The 23,270-nt window shown below is 35.2% G+C and overlaps 1 protein-coding gene across 2 annotated transcripts in view; it reads left to right on the forward strand.

Annotated features, from left to right (window-relative positions):
• The window catches only part of Cdc73 (cell division cycle 73), a 112,258-nt gene extending 89,625 nt beyond the window's left edge, over positions 1-22,633 (forward strand). The window contains exons 14-17 of one of the 2 annotated variants that reach the window (XM_028884611.2): positions 10,120-10,281; positions 12,252-12,352; positions 17,154-17,295; positions 18,101-22,633. In XM_028884611.2, the coding sequence (XP_028740444.1) occupies positions 10,120-10,281; positions 12,252-12,352; positions 17,154-17,295; positions 18,101-18,137 (442 nt within the window). In that variant the 3' untranslated portion in view covers positions 18,138-22,633. The other variant, XM_037211342.1, reaches the window with a different exon arrangement.
• The last annotated feature ends 637 nt before the right edge of the window (positions 22,634-23,270 follow it).

The following is a 23,270-nucleotide window of genomic DNA, read 5'->3' on the forward strand; positions in this document are numbered from 1 at the left end:
ATGGAAGGCTAGAATGGCCTTGTTCCTAGTGCTCAGGAGATCACGTGACAGGGAGCCTGTGGGGGAATGCTGTCTCCTTTCTACCTTCTAATTAATATGCAAATATATTCTTCCATCATTGATAGTCTGTGAAATAGCATGTGGCTGCTCTTTTCTTTAGTTCTGTTTTTGTATTTCTAGAATTTTTACCTACTTTTGGATTCTTCAGAGACCTGGGTTTGTTATATTTTGTAGCTAATACTGTAAATGTACTGGTTTAATCTAAACATTTGGTGTTGTAAATGAAAAAAGAAAGGGGAGGGATGGGAAAATAGAGACTTGACTTAAAATTCAGCATTTGATTCACTCTGTGCGTGTGTGTGTGTGTGTGTGTGTGTGTGTGTGTGTGTGTGTGTGTACGGTGTGTGTGTATGGTGTGTTTTATGAGTCTAAGAGCAATGTGTATTTTTCTCAACTTATAAATTCCTTGTTTAAGGTATAGATTATATTTCCTATGAGGCTGCCTTTTACTTGATCTTGGGATTTTTAAAAATTTGCTCTTTGTATTTTCGAATTTAGTGATCTTTTAAAGCTCCTTCCAACTCATTTTTTTATATGGCATTTAAGTATGCTGTTAAGTCTAATATTTATAGTTTGAAGAGATAACAAAATGAACTTCTTCCCCTTTCTTATTAGCCTTACTACATTGAAGCCAGTTAAATGGACCACACTTTTAGGATAGATTGTGTCCATTTTTTTCTTTCAAATTCAAAACATTTTTCTCATTGTTTAATGACTCATTGCAGTTGATGTCCCCTCTGCTGATTGAGTCGGCTGGAGGCTTCACCATGCAATTAATACATAATGGAAACCTCCTTGACACAATTATAGTACTGGCTGTGGCCCATAGTTCAAATTGGCATAGATTCTGTTTCATTTTATATAAAAGTAAGGATTCTTCTATCTTGTAGCCCTTCACTGATAAATGAAACAAAAACTAGAACTCAGCTCAACGTTTTACATTCTTACTTTTAACACCCCTACAAAAATGAAGCTAATATTATAGAAGTGTCAAGAACGTGTTACTTCTGTCAGCGTAATTGCGAGAAGATTGGTGGGACTACACAGTTATTTAGAGTAGAGTGCATAGATGGAAAGTGTTGTTCTGGTCATGGTGGAGTTCTTAAAGGCAGAGTTATTTCCAAGAGGAGAGCTTGCACAAGAGAACGCTCAAAAGATATATATGTAGAGGGTACCCTTGCAGTCACTAAATGTTCTTCCACACATACATGTAAGGAAACTACTTGGGCCTGGGCAGTAACTGCTGGGGATGAAAACAGGCAGGGCAACCTTTGAAACTTCTATCTAACCAATGATCGTTCCTGTTCTCAACCATCGCAGTCAGTGTGAAGTGCGGTGTGCACCTGCACTGGAAAACAGTGTACCGCCCATTCCTTTCCTTCTTCCTTCGTTGAAGGTGATGTCGCGTTGTCACTTACCTCCCTTTGTTGAGAAGTCAGGGGTTAGTGGTGAGATAGTCATCTGAAGAAAATCTGCTATGGTTATTTTAAAGATCATTGAAAATTCATCTGCTGTATTTGTATATGGAGTTCTTTTTTGCTCCATCCTAATTAGATTAAACCTATGAATTATTCTTTATTTCTCAAAGAGTTTTTTTCCTGTTGAGTTTTGAGCTTCTTGTAAATGTGGGAGTACTTCAGGGATCAGCACCTAGAGCATCACCAGTCTACTATGACTTTAAACTCTCCTTTTGAGGTTTTTAACATACACATGATGTTCTAGGTGTTAATACTTTTTTGAGATATTTTGGTTGCCAGGGTAGGAGTAAAGTCTTGGGGCAGGGAAATTAGGAGAATGATTTTGTTTCTAAATTCCTCTTCCAATGAATTTAACCATAGAGAGTCCCAGTGTATGAAGACAGACATTCTTCTTAGATTCCCTACTTTGAGCAGGATTTGTGCTTTGCCTGTTATTGTAGAAGCTCAGTAAACGGTGAAAGCAAAGCTTCGACTTCATTGGTTTGTAGATAGTGTCTTCTCTGACTACAGACTACTTTCTGAGTTTTTTACTTTGGAGTTTCCTTATTTACTTAGTCTTTGCCAAAACATTCCTTATCTTTTGCTCTCTAGGACAGAGATGCCTGTAAGATTTTTGTTTGTTTGTAGACTTTATTAATACTTTTTAGGGTTTGTTTTGGTTTGTTTTGAAACACTGTTCTATTTATTCAAGGTTTTTTGTCATATATACTAGAAACAGGAAAAAATTTTTAAAAGTAATAATTTGTTAACTCATACCACTGTGAAAACTTAAAAAATGCCTGTAAAATATAATTGTCTTAATTCTTGACTGTAAGTGAGAACACTCAGGAACGTTATATTTTTTTTAATATTTTCTTATCACTGTGACAAATAGCTGAGTAAGTTAAGATAGGGATGATTTATATTATCTCACAAGGTTGAAGATATAGTCTGTCATGATGGGAAGGCTGTCCTTGTCTGAGGATATGGTCTGTCATGATCGGAAGGCTGTCCTCGTCTGAGGATATGATCTGTCATGATGGGAAGGCTGTCCTAGTGTGCTTTCTGTTGCTGTGATAAGACACTGTCCAACACCAACCACATAAGAAAGAGTTTGTCTTGAACATCTAATCCTACTCACTGGGAAGGCAATGAGGGCAGGAACTCCAGTCAGGTACAGGGAGGCAGAAACTGAAGTAGTCATGGTAACTAAGAGCGCTGCTTAGTGGCTTGTTCTCTGTGGCTCTTTCAGCATGCTTTTTTCTATAACCCAGGACCACCTGCCCAGGGGTGTCACCATCCCTATTGGGCTGGACCTTCCACATCAGTCATTAATCAAGAAAATGTCCACACAGGCTTGCCCACAGGCCAGATGATAGAGGCATTTTCACAATTGACATTTCCACTTCTTAGATGATTATAGCTATGTCAAGTTGACCAAACAAACAATCAACAACAACAAAGAGAATAAAAACTTAACTAGCAGAGAAATCCTGGCCCCAGAAACAGGAGTCATCTCATCACAGTTGAAGTACATTTAGGAAGCAGAAAGAGATGCTAACTATTTGAATTGTCCTTTTCATTCATTTGGGACCCAGCCCATGGAATGGTGCTACCTATGTTAGTGTGGACCTTCCCACCTCGATGAACTTGTTCTTGTGTGCTTTCTGTTGCAGTGTTAAATAAACACCATGACCAAAACCAACTTGGAGAGGGAAGGACTTATTTTATCTTAAAAGTTATAGTCCAGGCTCAGAGGTTAAGAGCACTGCTTGCTCTCCCAAAGGTCCTGAGTTCAATTCCCAGCAACCACATGGTGGCTCACAACCATCTGTAATGAGATCTGGTGCCCTCTTATGGCCAGCAGGGATACGTGCAGACAAAACACTATGCATAATAAATAAATCTTTAATTTTTTTTTTTTTTTTTTTTTTTTAACAAAAGTTATAGTCCATCATTGAGAGAACTCTGGTAGAAACACAGACAGGGGGAACTTAAGTAGAGACTGGAAGAATGCTGTTAGTGGCTCACCCCCTGGCTTCTGACCAGCCAATTTTTTTATATAGTCCGTAATCCACTGTCCAGATATTGTATTGGCACAGTGGGCTGGACCCTGTTACATCAGTTAGCAAGCAGACATGCCAGCAGGCCAGTTTGATCAGGCAATTCCTCATTTGAGACTCCCTCAGATAACTCAGGGCTGTGTTTGGTTGAAACCTGAAGTTCAGTAGGAGATAACCCAATCTAGCAAACTTGCTGGGTGGCTTGTCTTTTAGGTCATTCTAGATCTATTCATTTGACAGTCAGCATTCACCATGATAAATCTGAAATAATATAGTTCTATTTAAATAATTTTTTCAGGTTGATTTTTCATTTTATCCAATAATCACAGATATGCTTCAGAGTAGCACACTAGTTGATGTAAACATCATGTCTGACTGACAGTTGAGAGATTGTAAATTAGATAAATTGCTATCTTAAAAAATCCATTGTAAAATTATTAATGTAATACCACTTTAAATAAGACAAATTCTTTTTTTTTCTTTCTTCTTTTTGGTTTTTTCGAGACAGGCTTTCTCCGTGTAGATTTGGTGCCTGTCCTGGATCACGTTCTGTAGCCAAGGCTGGCCTTGAACTCAGAGAGATCCTCCTGGCTCTGCGTCCCGAGTGTTGGGATTAAGAGCCTGAGCCACCACTGCCCGGCTAAATAGGACAAATTCTTAGTGAAATAAACATAGTTAGATTTACTATTAAATACTTTAATTCCTTTTTTAGGAACACATTTAAAGCTTGATAGACTAGGAGATAAAACTTTTTCTCATATTTAACTGTCTGATGTACTGTCCCTCCAGGTGCCGCTGTGTTAACTAAACTACTTGGGCAAGGAGAGGCATAGGAATAAAACACTGTTGTTTGTTCTAATAGTACTGTATATGTAGCACTTTGGTCATACTCTTTGTTTAATTGAGGAAATCATTGCATATTTATTGAACTAATGTAAACTTATGTGTCATGACTTAATTTTGGAATATATTCTACAATTGGTGATGGACAAATTAGAGTTGTCAGGGCTTAGTGGCAACCCTGACACAATTTTTATTTTTCACATTAAACATTTCTAAGAAGAGACTTATGTCTACAGTGTATAAGGAACTCCTATATACTGATATTAAAAAGACTCAGAAGCAAAAGATGAGATACTGCAATAAAGAATACAATATCCAGTAAATACATGAGGAGATAGTACTTCACACTCATTGGAAATGGCAAAATTAAAATCTAGTTCTCAGGAATTTTTTGTGAATATGCAAAACTATCCTTAAAAACTTTTTTTACAAAGTTTTTTTTTTTTTTTGGTTTTTCGAGACAGGGTTTCTCTGCTTAGTTTTGCGCCTTTCCTGGAGCTCACTTGGTAGCCCAGGCTGGCCTCGAACTCACAAAGATCCGCCTGGCTCTGCCTCCCGAGTGCTGGGATTAAAAGTTAAATGTACTCCATGATTCAAAAATTCCACTCCAAGGTGTTTATATAGAAGAAATGAAAATACATGTTCATAAATTACTAATGTAATTTCTGTGCTAGCTTAATTTGTACTAACCCATGTCTTAGAACCTTTCTGGTGAGGACTGAATGTTTGTTCTGCTATCAATTTTATATATCTAAATTTATCATTCATGTGATGATATAAAAAAGAGGAGACTTTGGGAGATGTGTTGGTTGATATTGTCAGCTTGACAGAATCAAGAATCACCTAGGAGACAGACCTCTGGACATAGCTGTAAGGGATTGTCTGCATAGGTTAGCTGAGATGGGAAAACCAATGAACTTTGGACAGCACTCACTATTCCATGGGCTGGGGTCCTACAGTGGATAACATGAAGAAGGGGAACTGTGAGGGGCATTCGTAGCTCTCTGTTTCCTGACTGTAGTTACAATGTGACCAGCTCCCTCGAGCTCCTGCTGCCATCACTTCCCAGCCGGGAGGGACTGACTGGACCTCTGAACTATGAGATATGTAATAAACTCTTCTTTCCTTAAGTTTTATTTGTCAAGCTTTTTTTATTTTGTGACAGCAACTAGAAAAGTAACTAAGACTGGGGCTAATTAAGATGAGAACTCTGCCCTTGGTAATAGGATTAATGCCGCTGCAGTGAAAACCTCAGAGTTCTCTTGCTCTCTTCACTGTGAGGACATAGAGTGCAGGTGGCAGGCTGAAACACTAAGTAATTCCTTCCTCCTGAGGTTTCAAGTCTGTTGTCATCTTGATGTTTGACCTCAACTTCTAGAAATTTTAGAAATAAAAGTTGTCTTAGAAGCCACCTTGTCTGTCATGTTTTTATTATAATATCTCAAATGAACTATAACACCCGTACACCCACAATTAGCAAGAACAAAATCATTTTCAGTACTGCAGTCTAATGATAAAATACCACTCAGTAGTAAAAGAGAGCAAACTACTGATTGTGTTCCCACAGTATGGTTGAATATTAGAAACACTTGATCGAAGAAGCCAGCTACAAAGGATTATGTCCTATAGGACTTTATGTATATGAATAAGGCAAGACCAATTTATCCTGATGGGAATATAAAGTGATTATTGAGAGAAGAGTGATGAAAATTGACTGATTGAAAGTGCACAAGGCGTCAATGGATATCACTTTTTTTTTTTTAATGAACATGCTCTGGGTATAAATTTAAACTTTTTCATATTTAATTGTGTGTAAATTTTATGCCAATGTTATATGTGCAAAAATACATTAAAATGAATTCTACTTTGTGAGAAGATTGCAAACTTTTGTTGTTATAATTACTTTAAAGATCTAAATGATCTCTATAGAGAACTTGTACTGTAGGTAAAGCTCTGCTTATTGTTCTTGAGGTATAAATGAAAATTTTTCTGTCATAATATCAAGCATTGTAGTCGGTTAGAAGAAGTAGCCAATTCCAGTAGAGGGATAGTGGCTTTCAGTTATGTGCAGTATCATTAAAGTATTGGAGTTTAGTTGGCAGTGAATATTTTTGATAGAGTTTGTATACTAGACCTTAGTGTCTCTTAGGTTTGATGACCTTCAGCAAGATGAACAAGTAGCATATAATCTTTCTAGTGAACTTCAAAAGCAGTCATAAGGTTTATCCTTATGTTATCAACTGCCCAAAGGAGGAAAGTATTTGAAATAGAGCTGCTGCTTATTGTTAACAGAGGAACTCTGCTGTTTTTTTTTTTTTCCCCCCGATGCAAGCACACAGAGGTTTTAATAGCAAAACAAACAAGCTTGATTCTAGTCCAACATAGCAGGTGGAGGAGAACGCCCCAAGCACTCACTTGAAGGGGTTTATATAGGAAAGGTTTACATGCAGCTTGGGATTGGATGAGGGGGTTAGGGGTGAGGTAGTTCTTTGAAGTTACTGGTTATAAGCATGAGGTTACTGATGGCTAACAGGATTCAGGGTAACTACAGAGACATAAATTTTTTACTCCCTATGTCCTGCTTTTGTTGAACCCAGGATATATACATTCAGATTTATTGTTCCAGTCCTACTCTTCTCCAAGGTCAACTTCTGGTCAGTTGAGCCCATTACTCCTCATATCTTGTTTTGCCAAGTCCAGCATACATAGATTTATTGTCCCAGCCTTAAGTTCAACTTCTGATCACTTCTAAAACTGCTGGTCAGTAAATGCCTTTGGAGGAGGGGTGGGGGAAGTGCCTCTCAAGATGGCTACTGATTTTTCCCTTTCAATTCCATTGTCCTGCGTAAAACCCTAAGGGGTGGGATGTCTTATGCCCACTTTGAGATGATGGTGCCCTGTAGCACAAATCCTAATTGGTCTTAATAATAAAAACCAGGAGCCAGATATTGGGGTAAATGCTGAAAGATCAGTAAAGGACCCAGCCATTAGAGAGACTTCTTACTTCTACTGAATCTTCAGCCTGAAAGGGGCTGAACTCCTGTCTCCACCCAATCATATCACTTCCTGTTTCCTCCTCCCTAGTGCTGGGATTAAAGGTGTGTGCCACCACTGCCTGGGCCTCTAGTGACTAGCTCCACACTCTGATTTCCAGGCAAGGTTTATTTGGTAGAGCACAAACAAAATATCACCACAGTGCCCACACAGTAAGTGAGGAATTTAAGCCCAGAAAGGGGTTAGGTCCCCAAAGCCAACTAGTGAATGGCAGTGTCTAACTAAAACTCAGTGCAGTGTTTTTTTTTTTTTTTTCCAATTAGGTATTATTTTATTTATTTATTATTTTATTTATCTTTATGTTATCAACTGACCAAAGGAGGAAAGTATTTGAAATAGTTATTGTTCTTCTTATTGTTAACAGAGGAACTCTGCTGTTCTTAAAATAAAAACATACCTTGACACAAGCAGACATTAAAATACTAGAACATGTGAAAAACTTAGTTATTTTTTAAACTTCTGGATCATATGAGTTGTTCTAAACTTTAATAAAACTGAAGCAATCAGTGTAGAAACATGCAGGTGCTACATAACTCTTATTTGTTAGGAAATAGGTTGGATTAGGTATGTAATAACTTTATTAATTGGGTAATATCATTTGTTTTTATTTTATAGTTCATTATCGAAGTACTTTTTTATAACATTTCAGAATTCAGAAAGAAAAATGTGGTATTTTAAAATGTGAGCAATTTAACCTCAGCTAGGTAGAGACTGAGGCCAAGAAAACCAACTTAGTTTTGGTGCTAAGATTTGTGCGCGTCTGAAACACGAGTTCAAGAGCACAGACTCAACCATGTAGATGCATTCTGACATTTAATATGCTCCATTTGCATGTGTATGTTTACTAAATACTTTCCTTTATTGTTTCCAACATTATATACAATATTTTAAAAATGTTTTATTTAAAGTGCTGCTTTAAATTTGGCATTTTCTGTATAAGCTTGATTAATTAAAAATGAGCAAAAATTATACAGGAGGAAACGATTAGCAGATATAAAATAAAGATAAAATCAGGTCCTCTCAGATAGTTTCTGTACTGCTGTTATTATCAAGCACTAAAATCTTTCATGACCACAAAATTAGCATTACTTTATAGAAAGTTTCAAGGAGCCCTTCCTAGTGTGGACTTAATGCATTCCAACCCTAACCTTAACCCCACAGCCAACTCTTTTTTCTTAGCCCTTATCCCTTTACCGTTTCATCTTCCCTAGCCTTTGGAAGCACTGCTCTGCAAGTGCAGCGGTTGTATTGATCTCATTGGAGAGGCTAAGCCATGACTAATGGACCATATGTTTGGATTATATTTACTTTAAAAATTACAAGTGTTTATACCCAATTAAGTATTCGGTACTTTTTTCAGTGCTCTGACAGAATGCTTGACAGAAGCAACTTGGGTTCCTTTTGCCTTACAGTTGTAGGGTGTATATAGTCTCCCCTGTGGAAAGCCCTGGCAGCAGGAGAGTGAGACAGGTTGTCACACTGTATCTGATTCAGGAAGCAGAGAGAAATAAATGCTGGTGTTATTTTACTTTTATTCAGCCACATGCCTCAACATTTGGAATAGTGTTGTCTATAATCCAGGTGGAACTGCCTCCTTCAGTTAAACCTTTCTGAATTCCCCTACAGGACACACCCAAAGGAATGTTTTCATACCATTCTAAATTGAGTCAAGTTGACAGCTAACATGCTAACCATTATAGCTTGTAAAACACTACCAGTTTCTAGAGTGGTAGCACCTCTTCAGAATGTTAGGCTATTTTATAGTATGTCTTCTGTGGGGAGGATACAGTAGAAATTGAACCACATAGAGTTTATAAATACTGTTATATGATAGTATTAAAGGTGTTTATTAGAACAGACTATTGATATATGCTGATATTCCTACTTTAGAATCTTAAAAGTAACACAGAAGTTTAATCTCTTAATTTTTCTGAAATATAAAAGTATAGAAGTTTTTTTAAAAAGTGTCTTGTGAAATTTGGAGTAAGTTGAGTCTCCCAGTGGAGACTGGCTCTTTCCAGTGTGGCCTTGAACACAGAGATCCTACCTACTAAGTGATAGGATTAATGGCGTGTGCTGCCACTGCCTGATATTCTAACTAGAGAGAGGAAGGAGAAAGACAGCAGAGAGATGCTGCTAGCTGCCAGAAGAAGCAAGCTGTAAAGTACTGGTAAGCCACGTGGAAGAGTGTAGATTTATAGAAATGGGTTAATTTAAGATGTAAGAGCTAGCTAGCGAGAAGCCTGAGCCATTAGGCCTTATCATTTGTAAATAATATAAGCCTCTGTGTATTTATTTGGGTCTGAGCGGCTACGGGACCTCCAGGTGGGAGTGATTTGTCCTGACCACGGGCCAGGTTGGGACACAGGAAAACTTCCAGCTACACAGAGGTAGAGGCGGATCTCTGAGTTTGAGGGCAGCCTGCTCTACACAGCCTATTTGCAGCATAGGCAAGCCTACACAGAAACCCTGTCTCAAAAACCAAAATCAAAACAAAACAAAAAGGAGCGTATCTTTCCAACTCATAAGATCTACATGTAAGGCAAACATTTTAGCTTAAAATATTAACATTTCAAAAAGTATTTGAAAATATATTTTTCTTGTTTCATCATATTGTGTGCTTCTTCTCTACTCTTTCAAAGGTTTGTCCCATCAGATGAAAAGAAGAAACAAGGTTGTCAACGAGAAAATGAAACACTAATACAGAGAAGAAAAGATCAGATGCAGCCAGGGGGCACCGCCATTAGTGTCACAGTACCTTATAGAGTAGTAGACCAGCCCCTGAAACTTATGCCTCAAGATTGGTAAGGTTCTCCCTCCCTCCCCCACTCTCTCCCTTCTCCCCCATTCTCTCTGCATTAACGTTTTGTTTGCATTTAAAGTTTTTTTTTAAATATTTATTTTGTGTGTATGAGTATGCCATGGTATGATTGCAGACGTCAGAGGACAGCTTGTAGGAGTTGGTTTTTCTCCTCTACTGTGTGTGTCCTGGATCAAACCCAGGTTGTCAGGTTTGGTAGCAAGCGCATTCACCTGCTGAGCTATCTTGCCTGCCCATTTTTTAAACGATATAAATAGGTATCATACTTTATAACAGGTTCTAAATAGAAATTATCTTAGAAAATTTATTAATCCATATAGGAAGATCTATATAATAATACTGACATTCTAGAAATATATGCAATTACATACATATTATAGTAATAACTATTATATGGTGTAAGTTACATCTAATTTATTTAGTAGTGTGCTGTACTTTTAAAGATGTTTTTGAAAGTTTGGGATATATATTCCACAGAAGGAAATATTTTTATTTATGATTTAATTTTAGCCTCAGAAACTTTGAGAAGAGTAGGAATTTTCAGGTTGCTGTTTTTCTGAGTGACTTTGCTAGTTGTCATTGTGTGTGTGTGTGTGTGTGTGTGTGTGTGTGTGTCTGTCTGTCTGTGTGTCTGTCTGTGTGTCTGTCTGTGTGTCTGTCTGTGTGTCTGTGTCTGTCTGTCTGTTGAAGAATGGCCTCACTCTAGTTTGAGCTGGAGCTCACAGCACTCCTTTTGCTTTAGCCTCCTGAAAACTGATTATTGGCATTAATTCCATACCTGGTTTACTGTAGGTCTTGAACATAGTAACTGCTTTGTTTTGTTAAGTGTATAGAGTTGTTATCTAAGGCAGGGATTATTATTGTGTGGTATGAAGATCCCTAGGCATTCTGTAGACCTTTTAAAGGGCAGCCTATTTCTGTAGTAATATGCAGGTGATTTATATCTCTTGATATATCAGTCCTTAAATGGAACTTTCCCATCCAATGCCTGAGATTAATCATTATTCTCCTTCCTTCTTCTCTCCCCTGTCCCTCCCTCCCTCTCTCTCTTTGCCTTCTGTTTAGTAGACTGTTCTTTAACATAGCCATATATTTGTCTCCTCATCTGAAAATGGGGTACAGTAGTATTCACCTCACCAGAGTGTTTTGAAGATGAAATGTATTAACATGATTAATTTATAGTGTGCTTAAAACAACACTGTCACTTAGTAAATACTTAAGTTAATGTTATTCATGGTAAGTAACCATCATTATTTTGTTCCTGACTCTTGTATACTTAAACTGCTTATGGCAGTACTTTTATAGAATTTTTAACTGAATATTGTGCAAAATAATGAAATGTGAAGACCTAGAGATTTGTTTTTTCTTGGAAAATTAGTTTGTATAGCTGGAAAAAAAAACAAGTTTCTTTAAAAACCTAACATTTAGTGTAAATAAAATAGTTGTCTAAAGCTTGATAAATTAGAAATGTTGAGGTGATCTTATACTTAGATTTCTTCCTAAGGAACCATAAGATTTGAAAGTAAGTCTTTGAAAGTTTCACAAAATGGCTGGGGAATTCCTATAATTTAGTGTTTTAATTAAATTTAAATATTTAATATTTATTTGAATTTCTAATAACTTCCTTTTAAAACCAGTGTGTTCAATTAATAAATCAGCTACCGATCTGTATTCCAGTCTGTAAGTCTTTACTTAAGGGAAGAAAAAAGGATTACAAAGATGACCTCAAACTATTGTTTGCAGCCATGTCCTTAAGACTTTGGTAGGGGCTAGGGTCATTAAGGTTTATATCCTACCAACATAGTAAAATGTCAACTATGTTTGTCTCACCAAGAGGACTGCTGGGACGACTGTCCCATGAATAATTAGGAAACTTCTTTTTAAGAGTTTGCATAGTTAAAGCTCAAGTTTGAGGTATTCTTCTCTCTTCCACTCCCTTCTTTCTGCTTGTAGGGATCGGGTTGTAGCTGTTTTTGTTCAAGGTCCTGCTTGGCAGTTCAAAGGTTGGCCATGGCTTCTACCTGATGGATCACCAGTTGACATATTTGCTAAAAGTAAGATTCTCTCTCCATATGTTTACTGCTTATTCAGTATAGAACTAGTTTTTAAGAGAAAGAGCACATGTAAGTCACCCTGTATAAGAATGTATGAAAGGATTGCCATTGAGTAACATACAAACTAACCTTTAACCACCTGTGAGGTATTTTTAAAGCCTTTTGTACATTAATATTTTTATGTGGTTGTATATAAAAATATGAGTGTTGCCTGAATGTTACATTGCCAAATATTTTAGGTTTCTTACATTATTAATAATTCAGTATGCCTATACATATTTATAAGATTAACAACTAGCTACATATAATATACATTGTATAAATTGATTTCTACTCATATTTCTCTACCTGCATATATCAAGCTATAACTTAAGTTTTAGATAGGTTGACTTTTGCTGTATAGCAGCACTAACTTGAAATGTCCAGGACATCTATCAGCTACCTCATCTGGGATGGTTATTGTATGATTGGCCATTCTTCTTCATACAGTGCTCTTAGCTCAAGTGTTCTTTCTTTGGAGAATCCTTACTAGTGTTTGTTTCTTGGCAACTTAAAATTTTTCTATCTTTATTGGAAGAGAATGCAGGTACCACAGAAGGAGCAGCCCTTTTCTGCTTTATTCATTCCTTCCACCTTTGTATTCTCAACAAAAGAGTGCCAGATACATGGAGACTTTCTATAACTGTCCTGAGAGTGAATGACTTCATATGATAAAAATCTCTCTTGTTGAATACATTGGTGGAAATTGACACAGTAGATTATTTAGTCTGTTAGGTGGAAGGGATAGTCCAACTATTACTTAGTTGGCCAACCCAATTAAAATATTAATGTTAGTGAAAATAATTAAAAATTAATCAGGGACAACTTATTGTGAATATAAATTGTACTTTTATTCAGTCCAGATATTTTAGCAATCCATTTTTGTTGGTAACACCATTCTGTCCTAAAATTAAAGTTTTATTAATTTGTTTTTATTTTATCTCAGTCTACTTTTAAAGACAAATTACAATATTGCCGTTATTATGATAGCTCTTTATTCCACTTCTGAGGAATGCATAGAGTTGGCACATAGAAAGTTAAATATATAGAGAGAATGGAAATGTGTTAGTGAATGCAAGTACCTGTTTCTTTCTTTTTTCTTTTTTTCTTTAAATCTTGCCTTGGCTGTCATTTAAAAGTGATTAGGTTATCTTCAAGATAAAAAGACCAAATTTTATTAGGAATATAATAAGTTTATTACAATCATTGAGATTATTCTTCCAAGGTAGATAAGGATGTTGAGAATTTAGCAATAATCAATAAATTTATTCCACATACTATTCTTTCTCTTCATTGTTGCTTTCATACTGGCTCCTTTCTGGCAGTGGTTAGAAATGTTCTCCTTCTATATTTAAATGAATCCCAAAACCAAACCATGAACCTAGTCTCCTACCCTCTTTTTTGTAACTACTTTGTGGAACAATTATCTCCACAAACTTGGCGCTCAGTTCTCAAGCCACTGTACCTTGGCTCTTTCACTAAAATTGATTTTCTATACCTCCCAGTTTTAGATAGTTTTGGCCTTCTATCAGAATTTTACTGTGTTGACTGGTTTCTTACTTTTTAAAATGCTTGTGTCTAAGTACTGGGCTTCATTTGATCTCAAGGTTTTTTGGTTTTATTTCTTGGTAGTTATTTCTGACTGCCAGCTGTACATTTTAAATTATTGTTCCTCTTTAAATTCTGAATACCCTCTAAGGAAATCTCACATTTTCAGTTTTTTGTTTTGTTTTGTTTTTTGAGATAGGGTTTCTCTGTGTAATAGCTTTGGCTGTCCTGGAACTCATTTTGTAGACCAAGTTGGCCTCAAACTCATGTAGATCCGCCTGCCTCTGCCTCCTTAGTGCTGGGACTAAAGGCATGTGCCACACTGTCCAACTCACATTTCCAGTTTTTTTTCCTCTACCCACTTTATAAAAATTATGTCTCTTACATTTCAACATTGAGGGACTGCTGTATGTCTTACTACCCAGTAAATACTTGGTAATGTTCTTTGGAATATGACAATCTATTCCAATTGACACCAATTAATTGACGTACTCTCTTCACCTTTTTTATCTGTAGCTTAGTTTTTTTTCTGTGATTTGCCTAAACCAGAAACTTTGGCCTATATTGTCTTTTCGCTCTTAGTGCTTGTCCTAGTTTCATTGGTGTTCCTATAATAAAATACCTTGACAGAAAGCAGCTTAGGTAAAAAATATGTTTATGTCAGCTTATAATTTCTTAAGTTCATCATTGTGAGGAGGTCAAGGCAGAACCTTTATTTAGCTAGCCATATCACATTACAAGTAAAGAGCAGAGGGAAATGAATACATTCTTGCTCGCTTGCTTGCTTACTTGTGCTTCCAGCGGATTTCTCTATTCTTACACAGTTTAGGACCTGTGGTGCTGCCCATAGTGGACTGGCTCATTCTACATCAGTTAACTTAGTAATGAAGGTCCACCATAGATGTGCTTAGATGCCAACCCAGTGTAGAAAATTCCTCATTCAGACTCTCTACTGAGGTGATTCTAGTTTGTTTCAAGTTGATAAATTAACCATCACAGTGCTTTTCTCAGCTTTTACAGTCCCACCCTTTTCCACATCATAATGCATATAGCAAAGAATTTAATTACTTATATAGCATAAGAGAAACCTGGGAGTTTGGGCAGTATTTTCATGAACTATAAGTAGAAAAGTAATGTAATATTGCATAATTATGATGCAGTCAAATTTAGCAAAGATATTAGATACCAAATTCCAAATAAAATCCTTTCAAAAGTATAATAAATTTTAATTTGTACCTTAATATTTTATGTTTGAGTAGCTGAGTAGTTATATACATTTGTTGTTGAAAACAGTCGTCCCCCCCCCCCCCCCCACACACACACACTGTTGGAATGCTCTGGATTAAATCCTTGACTTTTGTATGCTAAGGCAAGCATTCAATCTTCAGCTCTCAAGATTTTTAAAAAAGATTATTTTTTCTTATCTATATTTGAGTTTGTCTGCATTTGTGTATGTGCACCATATGTGTGCTTTCTGTCACGGAGGCCAGAAGAGGGCCTTGAATTGCCTACAGCTGGAATTTACAGGTATTTGTGAGTTGCCATGTGGGTACTGGGAATAGAACCCAGATCCTCCAGGAGAGCAGAAGCCACTGTGACATCTCTCCAGCCCCATTCCCCAAAGACTTTTTAATGATAGTTTCTTCAGATTCTTGCTGGTTACTATTACATTTTTAAAGTCTCTGCAATATCTTCTCTATCATGGCATGCCATTAGTGTATCTGTTTTTTCACAAGGATACCTTTTTGTTCCCTGCTGAAAATTTTTGCAGTTTATAAATTTTGCCTAAAGATGTATGTTACTCTGAGGCATATGATTTTTATTTGCGTTCATTGTGTAACTATGTAATTTCTTTTGTTTTTACTTGAAGAACCTTAGAAAACTTTTTTTTTTTTTTGAGTCACATACATTTTATGGTAATATGCTGGCATGTTTGCTTTGCATTATTGATATCTGCAATAAAGATATTTTGTCTGTTGCAGGACAGCCAGGGCTGCACAAAGAAACCCTGTCCCCAAAACCAAAATAAATAAATAAAATAATTTTTTTGTCTTTTAACTGATGAGGGGAACCTTATTTTCTTAGTATGCTACCAACTTTAGTTTAAAAAGTCTAGATCAAAAGTAAATAACAGTAAAAATTATTAATTTTTAAAGAAATTACAGGCTTTAACAATTCATAAGAAGCATTTTATTTTTTATTTTTTAAATACTATGTCCATCATTGAGAGATACCAGGGCAGAAAGTGAGCTGGACCAGAGGCAGGAACCATGAAGGGAAGCTTGTTGGCTTGTTTTTTTGTGGCTTGCTTAGCCTGCCTAGGTATGGCATTACCACACTGGACTGGGTCCTCCCACATAAGTCGCTAATCAAGAAGATGCTCCCACAGTCCTGGTTCCAGGCCAGTAGGATGGATTTTTCTCAGTTGAGGTTCCTTGAGTTTCTGTCATGTTGACAAAACTCTGCCAGCACTGAGTCCTGTTGGCTCTCACTCCCTACTGACTTCACAGATATTTGTCGTCCTGGCTCTGTCTCTTCTACTTAACTGAAGAATTCCTTTCCTTTATCTAGTAAATAGTTTATAAGGATTTCCATATCACGTGAATTCTAGACTGATATGGGCTTCCAAGACCAATATCACTCTGAACGTTTATGATCTTAATTCTTTGTCCTTTCTCTTTGTTACTCTATATATTCCATTTCTTTGACATTTTCATTTCTAAGACTAAACCATTCCTTCGAGTATTATCTTGATCATCGTGTCACTTTGTTCATTGCTTGTTTTTCTTTAAATTTTAAATGAAACATTATTGCCTATGTAGTCTTTTTCTGAATTTATGTCTTGTGAAAGGTACTTTTTTATGTCTCTGTGATCTTGTATTACCCTTTTTATACTATATTTGAGTTGTCTTTCTCTTAACTATCCTTCACTCAATTAAGAATTTTATCTTACCTTATTTGTTATTCAATCACCAGTTGCTAACTTGTATCAACCCTCACTATTGACTTTGAGTGTTTCTGATGGTACCATAGAACAGCTGTTTCACAGGTCACTGGATATATTGTTAATATAGCTTTAGTTAATAGTAGAAAGATTGGAATTTTTGTTTGTTTTGGTATTTGTGTGTATACTTCTTTCTAGAAAATGTTTCCATAATTTTGGCTATAGTTTTTAATAAGAATGCTGTTTTCTTTCTTCCTGTTCCCCATGTAGTTAAAGCCTTCCATCTCAAGTATGATGAAGTTCGTCTAGATCCAAATGTTCAAAAATGGGATGTAACAGTGTTAGAACTCAGCTACCATAAGCGTCATTTGGATAGACCAGTTTTCTTACGCTTCTGGGAAACATTGGATAGGTAATTGTGATCCTAAAATATACTCATACATAACTTTATTTTAGCAATTTTTTAAAATCAGAATTTAAAATCTTTAAAGTTATAAGCTATATTTTGTAATTCCTTGCTTTGAATATCATCTGATTTGATGCCAACATAATTGATGATTGAGAAATACTTTGATTTATTGACTTAATATGTAAATGTAGCGTTTAGAGTCTATTAGAAGGCACATTAGACTCTGTTGTGAGAAGACAAAGACAAAGATTTTGTGATCTTGCTCTCATGAACTAGGAAACCTTCTGCACTTCATTTTCAATCTGCTTAGGAGCCTGCTGTCAGGTGACCCCGGGCTTTACCCTGAACGCTTGTAAAAGGAATTTCATTCTTCATTTATTGTAATTACTAGGATAGAGTTGTTAAGTCCTTTAAAATAGCAGCTGTTCTGTAATTTACAAATAAAAGAACAGCGGATTATCATAACTAATACTATGGACTCAGTTGCTATTTGTTGTGTTCCCTGAAAACTATATCTTGTTTGGTGTCTCTCACTGGATTATGTCAGTTTTCTGAAAGTCATGAGGTAACTCTATGGCTGTAACTGATAGTGTGTAAAGACAAATGTACTTCCAGTAAGCTCTTAGGTTATAGAATTTAATGAAAAAAATTTTTTTTTCAGAAGCTGCAAAATCCAGTTTCTAGTTGCTTAGTAAAAGCAGTATTTTGTCCCTTAGTGATTTTGTAATAAAGAAGTCAATCCTTTTTACATGTTAAAATTTTGAAATTTGTATTGTCATCATAACCCATTACTCTCTTTTTTCCCCAGGTACATGGTAAAGCATAAATCCCACTTGAGATTCTGAATCACTTGATTCCTCCATTTCTGAAAACTTGGTTTAAGAAGCATGGATATAGCTTCATCTACAGACTGAAACCCAAGCTTTATGAATTCATCAAGAACTTGCAAATGAAGAAGGCCACAGAGCAGTCTTTTATAAGACCTTGTTTGATTCTGTGTGCTTCAAAGGGGCATTGCCTCCCATCCATACAAGCAAACTTTTTTGGCTTACAACTATTTTTTTAATATTAGCCTTCTAGTCTGTAATGGAAATTGTATATTTTGATAGAAGCTTTTTCTCTATTGGTTAAATTAGCATTACTTAAAAAAATTTGTTTCTTTAGAAATAAATACAGGTTATAAATGTGTGTATATTTAGAAGTTATTAGGCTCTCTAAGCCATCTTGCTTCTGATTTTTCATTGCTCTATGATTCCTTTTACTGGAAAATACTGTCATGAATGGTTTTAAATTTTAGACTCTAGAACTTCAAAACCCTATCAAAGGGAAGTAACTATTAAATCAGTTGAAAGTTGGCCTGTGTGTATACTATGTCTATACTAACTCATGTTTAAAAAGGAATAATGAAAAATCAAGAACAAGTCTTCAGTTTCGGTTGAATTCAGCCTTTTCAAGATTTCTTTTGTAAATGAATACATTTAATGAATGTACACTATCTTTGTTGACTTTGATGATTTTAAACTTAAAGTGATATATTTCTATCTGGGATATGTTTCCACTTGAAAAGAAATCTCAAGAAACAAAGATTAAAGTATAATAGGCTGTAGTGACTCTTACTTAGAAAGCTAAAGTATGATTTCGGAGACTTGAGTACGTATCAGCCTAGTTACAGTGTAACTTGAACTTCTAAGTTTGATTTTGATTCTTATATGCTATAGGATTTTGAGTCTTCTATTTGTACACATGTCAACTTGGGACTTCTTATCTTCCATTATCTCTAAATATTGATAAATTCCCAGGCACCAAAGAACACATTTGGTTACGTGTCTGAACAGAAACAAGATAAAAACACTGGTATTTTTATGTGTGTGTTCAATGTGGTATAAAATATAAAACCTATATTTTAACTTAGTAAAATATTTTACTATTTCTCTACTTTAGACAGAGTGTTGCATCCAAGCTGCAATGAGTGACCATGCTCTTTGAGTCCTGGTTTTACCTTTTACTATTTAAAAGGAATATTTATTCCTTGAAACCGTTTTCTGCCATTAGAGCTCTTGTTGACCATCCCACCTTGTATCTTGTTTTCTTCAGTGACTATCTCTTAGGTTATCAAATTGGGGAACTTGGGGGTGCAGTAAAACATTTAGCTCTTCTGTTCTGGTGAGGATACTTAGCCTCTTTAGAATTTAATGCTATCATAAAGATGAGAAAAAAGTATTAATTTATTTTATTAACTTACTACAAAAATCAATTATCAGTAAAAATGCAAAAGATATTTATTCAGATGGAATTCAGTGGGCTCTCCCGAAGAGAAGCAGCTATTGTTTCAAATGACTTTAGTACATTTTGAATTTTAGTAGGTTTTGCCCACAATTTCCTATTCTCCTGCATCCTCTTCTTTATGGCAAAAGAAAACTCAGTTTGTTCAGAGAATTTCTCAGCATACAAATCAATTCTTAAATTATGTATTGAATAAACTTTCTCCACAATGAAATAGTCAGTGAGTCAAACCTGTAATACTTTAATGTAAAATTACTTGTTAGGACTACTGCAAAGTGGACATGAACTACTACCTTTCCATAAAGATGTTTGATATTTATTCTTACTATCTGAAATTTACTTGATAACAGAGTATGGTTAAAATTAATATCTACTTTGAACATGGTTTATTTTTCTATTTTAAATTTGCTTTGTGTTTAGTCAAAGGTTTCTGGGTATACCTGTAACTTAGTAAATCTAGAACTGTGCTTTACGTGTATCTTGAAATCAGATTATTTGTGTGCACTGGGGTTTCTTGTTTTATTTTTAAGATTTTAAAAAAGAAAATTGAGGTGGAAACATAATGAGTTTCCTGCTAGCAGTTTGGTGGACACATGTCATTTACTTGTTCTTTTCCTATCCTTGCTGACCTCCCCGTTCCTCTTGCCTCCATTTCCCTTTTTGCTTTCCTATCACATATATTCTATTTCTTTTTCTTTTTCTTCCTCACCCTCTCCTAAGAACTCTTCTGCCTTCTGTATCATAGTTTCCTTTCTTTAATTACCTACACATAAACATGCACAAACATTTTAGATTTTTTTTTTAACCTCAACATTTTGGTCCCATAAGTAAGTTTATGAAATTTTATAGTGATTAATTATAGAAATAAAGGGAAAAAGCAAATTATAAAAATCCACTATGCTCAGCCAATCATTCATTATTCTCCTGTGACTCAGTTCTGCAGCAGCACCTAACAGTGCCTTGCACATGTAGGCATTCAGTAGTTATTTATATGTGTAAATGGATGATGTATTTTCAGCATAAGTGATTCAGTCTTTAAAATAGTTTTGACCATATTTGGTCTTAGAATTTGAGAATAAAGAAGTATAAGCAATGAGAAGAAATAAGTAGATAGTTTAATGAAAATGAGTACACATTAATAAGTTCAGTTTCCCTATAAGTTGCTAACTGGAGGTATTCTTGCCAGCTTTACTTGTAAAGGAAGGTTCTCTGTTACTGGAGTCTTCTAAGTAACAGTAAGAAAAAAATATGTAGTTTTTAATCAGAAGCTCACCATTTGAAGAGATTTGAAAAATATATCTGAATCCTTACTCTTATTTTCTTGGATAAACCCAGTTGTTACTAAATTTCAAAAGTTTTCCAGATAATTTGTGTGTGTGTGTGTGTGTGTGTGTGTGTGTGTGTGTGTGTGTGAGAGAGAGAGAGAGGGGGGGGGGAGGGAAGAGGGGGGGTAGTGACACTCACCCATTTAAAGTGTTATTGGAAGTGATACCAGTATTGAATGTTGTGTTTCCTCCCTCCTTTTTTTCTCTTCATCTGTGTATGTTTTTTTTTTTTTTTTTTTGTGTGTGTGTGTGTGTCTGTCTGTCTGTATGCATGTTTTGAGGCCACTCTTTGCACTAGACCATCTCTCATTGGTGATATTGGCCTATATCCCCAAATGACAAATTCAAATCTTATTTATTTAATATACAAGGAGTATTTTGCTGTTTAATATTTAAACAACGTTTAATATATTTCATTATTAATTAGTATCATAGCTTATGGTTTGTTTACTGTTTGCTTATTATTTTACTAAGTTCTTTAGCAGCAGAAGAACAGCAGTTTATACAGGAAGAACTAATTCACAATGAGGAAATTCTCAAGTCTTTAAGTTCAAAGAACTACTAATTTCTTTGCTATGCAGAGTAAGATACAATTCAACTATGAAAAGAAAAGCATAGTTTGAGTTAGTCTACACAAAAAAGTAAAAGTTCTCACCTAAATGAAAATTTATCTAATAAATACTGAAGGAACATTTCCTAAATAAAAATTTCTGTGATTTCTTAACACAAAGTGATGACAGTGTTTTTGTTTTGTTTTGTTTTGTTTTGTTTTTTGGAAAGTGGGAAGAGATTATTTATTGCACTGATGAGCTATGCAAAATTATTTAACATTTTATAATAACTTACAGTATTATTAATACTGTAGTTACTGAAGCTGGTCAGAATCATTTAGAAAGTGGCTTTAAATTTTGTGGATTTTTGTTTGTTGTTGTTGTTTGTTTGTTGGCTTGAGGATAAACCCAGAGCTATGTGCATTTTAAGCAAGCACTTCTATCACTGAGTTACACTCCAAACCATAAATTGTGAAATTGGTTAGATGCAAAAGTATAACTAAACCAGAAAAGTTTTATTTTTAGTCCCCCACTCCAGGGAAATTTATTAAAGCATGTGTATGAATGTCCATACATGCATACACAGAGAAGTCAATAGATTTGTTATTCTGTATAATTTAAATTTATGTAGAATGTTGAGAAAATTATAAAAGTATAGAAATTTCAACTGAAAAGCTGGTGTCTGCTGTTTTTACAATAAATGAAATTTTAATTTAATTGCATTTACTTTGGAATTACTGGACTGAATTTTCATTATCCATTGGGCTTAATTTTCATATGGTGATTTTCATTAATTTATAGTAAAATGGAGAATTGGTCAACCTTGACTTGGAGAATTTAAATAGATTTTTTTTTTTTTTGACATCCCTGGCCATGTTTAGAAGTATGTATTGTCCCTAACATAGTTTCTGCACTAACATGTTGGCAGAACAGCTGAGAAGAAATTGAAAATGTACACTAAATGTATAAAGAAATCTTTTTAGTAAGTACGCATAAATTAATAATGCTTTCAGGTCACTGATGTGTTTGGGATTGTATATTATTTTAGGAACTGTTCATAAGAGTATCTTGGAAGTTATAAATTGCCATATACTGAAATGCAGTAAGCATTTTTATATGAATAAAGTTTGTGAACTACAACCAGATTTGTGCCAAAATTTAAAAGATGAGATTATAGTATGTCAAAATTAAGCAAATGGTCTTTCCAAGTATTTTGTGTGCTGTTACATTTTGTTTCTATGCAAACAAGCATTAGTAAAGCTACTTAACCTCCTACTTCGGTTATAGTTCTTAATAGGTGACTTAGTCCCTACCATTGTAGTGACCACTCACTGGTTGCTTAATCATCAACTAGTGTTGTTTGTGAAGCAAAGTATTTTCTGAATAGAGCTTCATTAGAATCCTGTTACGTGATGGAATGTTCTCAGTCTTATTCCATTTTTATAGCTTTAAATTGTGGGCTTGATTTTACATAAAACATTTTGCTGTTAAAAATCTTGTACATATCTACCTTCCCTTAATTCCCAAAAAAAGGCCACAAGCAAACAAAACAACAAAGGAATTATGTATGTATATGTGTGTACACACACACACACACACACACACACACACACACACACACACACATTCCATGCCTACCAAGAAGGCAGAAAGTATTGTTGAGTTTGGCATGTTGTCGTTATGTAAAATGATTCATGAGATTTGTCAGGCATAGTATTTCTCTTCAGGAAATAAATATGTTTATTCTTTGGAATTAATGAGTTAAATCCAGTTAGTCTTTTTTTTTTTTCTCAGTTAATAAGTTAAATCATTTCTAGAA

The sequence above is a fragment of the Peromyscus leucopus genome, chromosome 15, assembly GCF_004664715.2.
Source record: "Peromyscus leucopus breed LL Stock chromosome 15, UCI_PerLeu_2.1, whole genome shotgun sequence".
NCBI classification, from domain to species: domain Eukaryota; kingdom Metazoa; phylum Chordata; class Mammalia; order Rodentia; family Cricetidae; genus Peromyscus; species Peromyscus leucopus.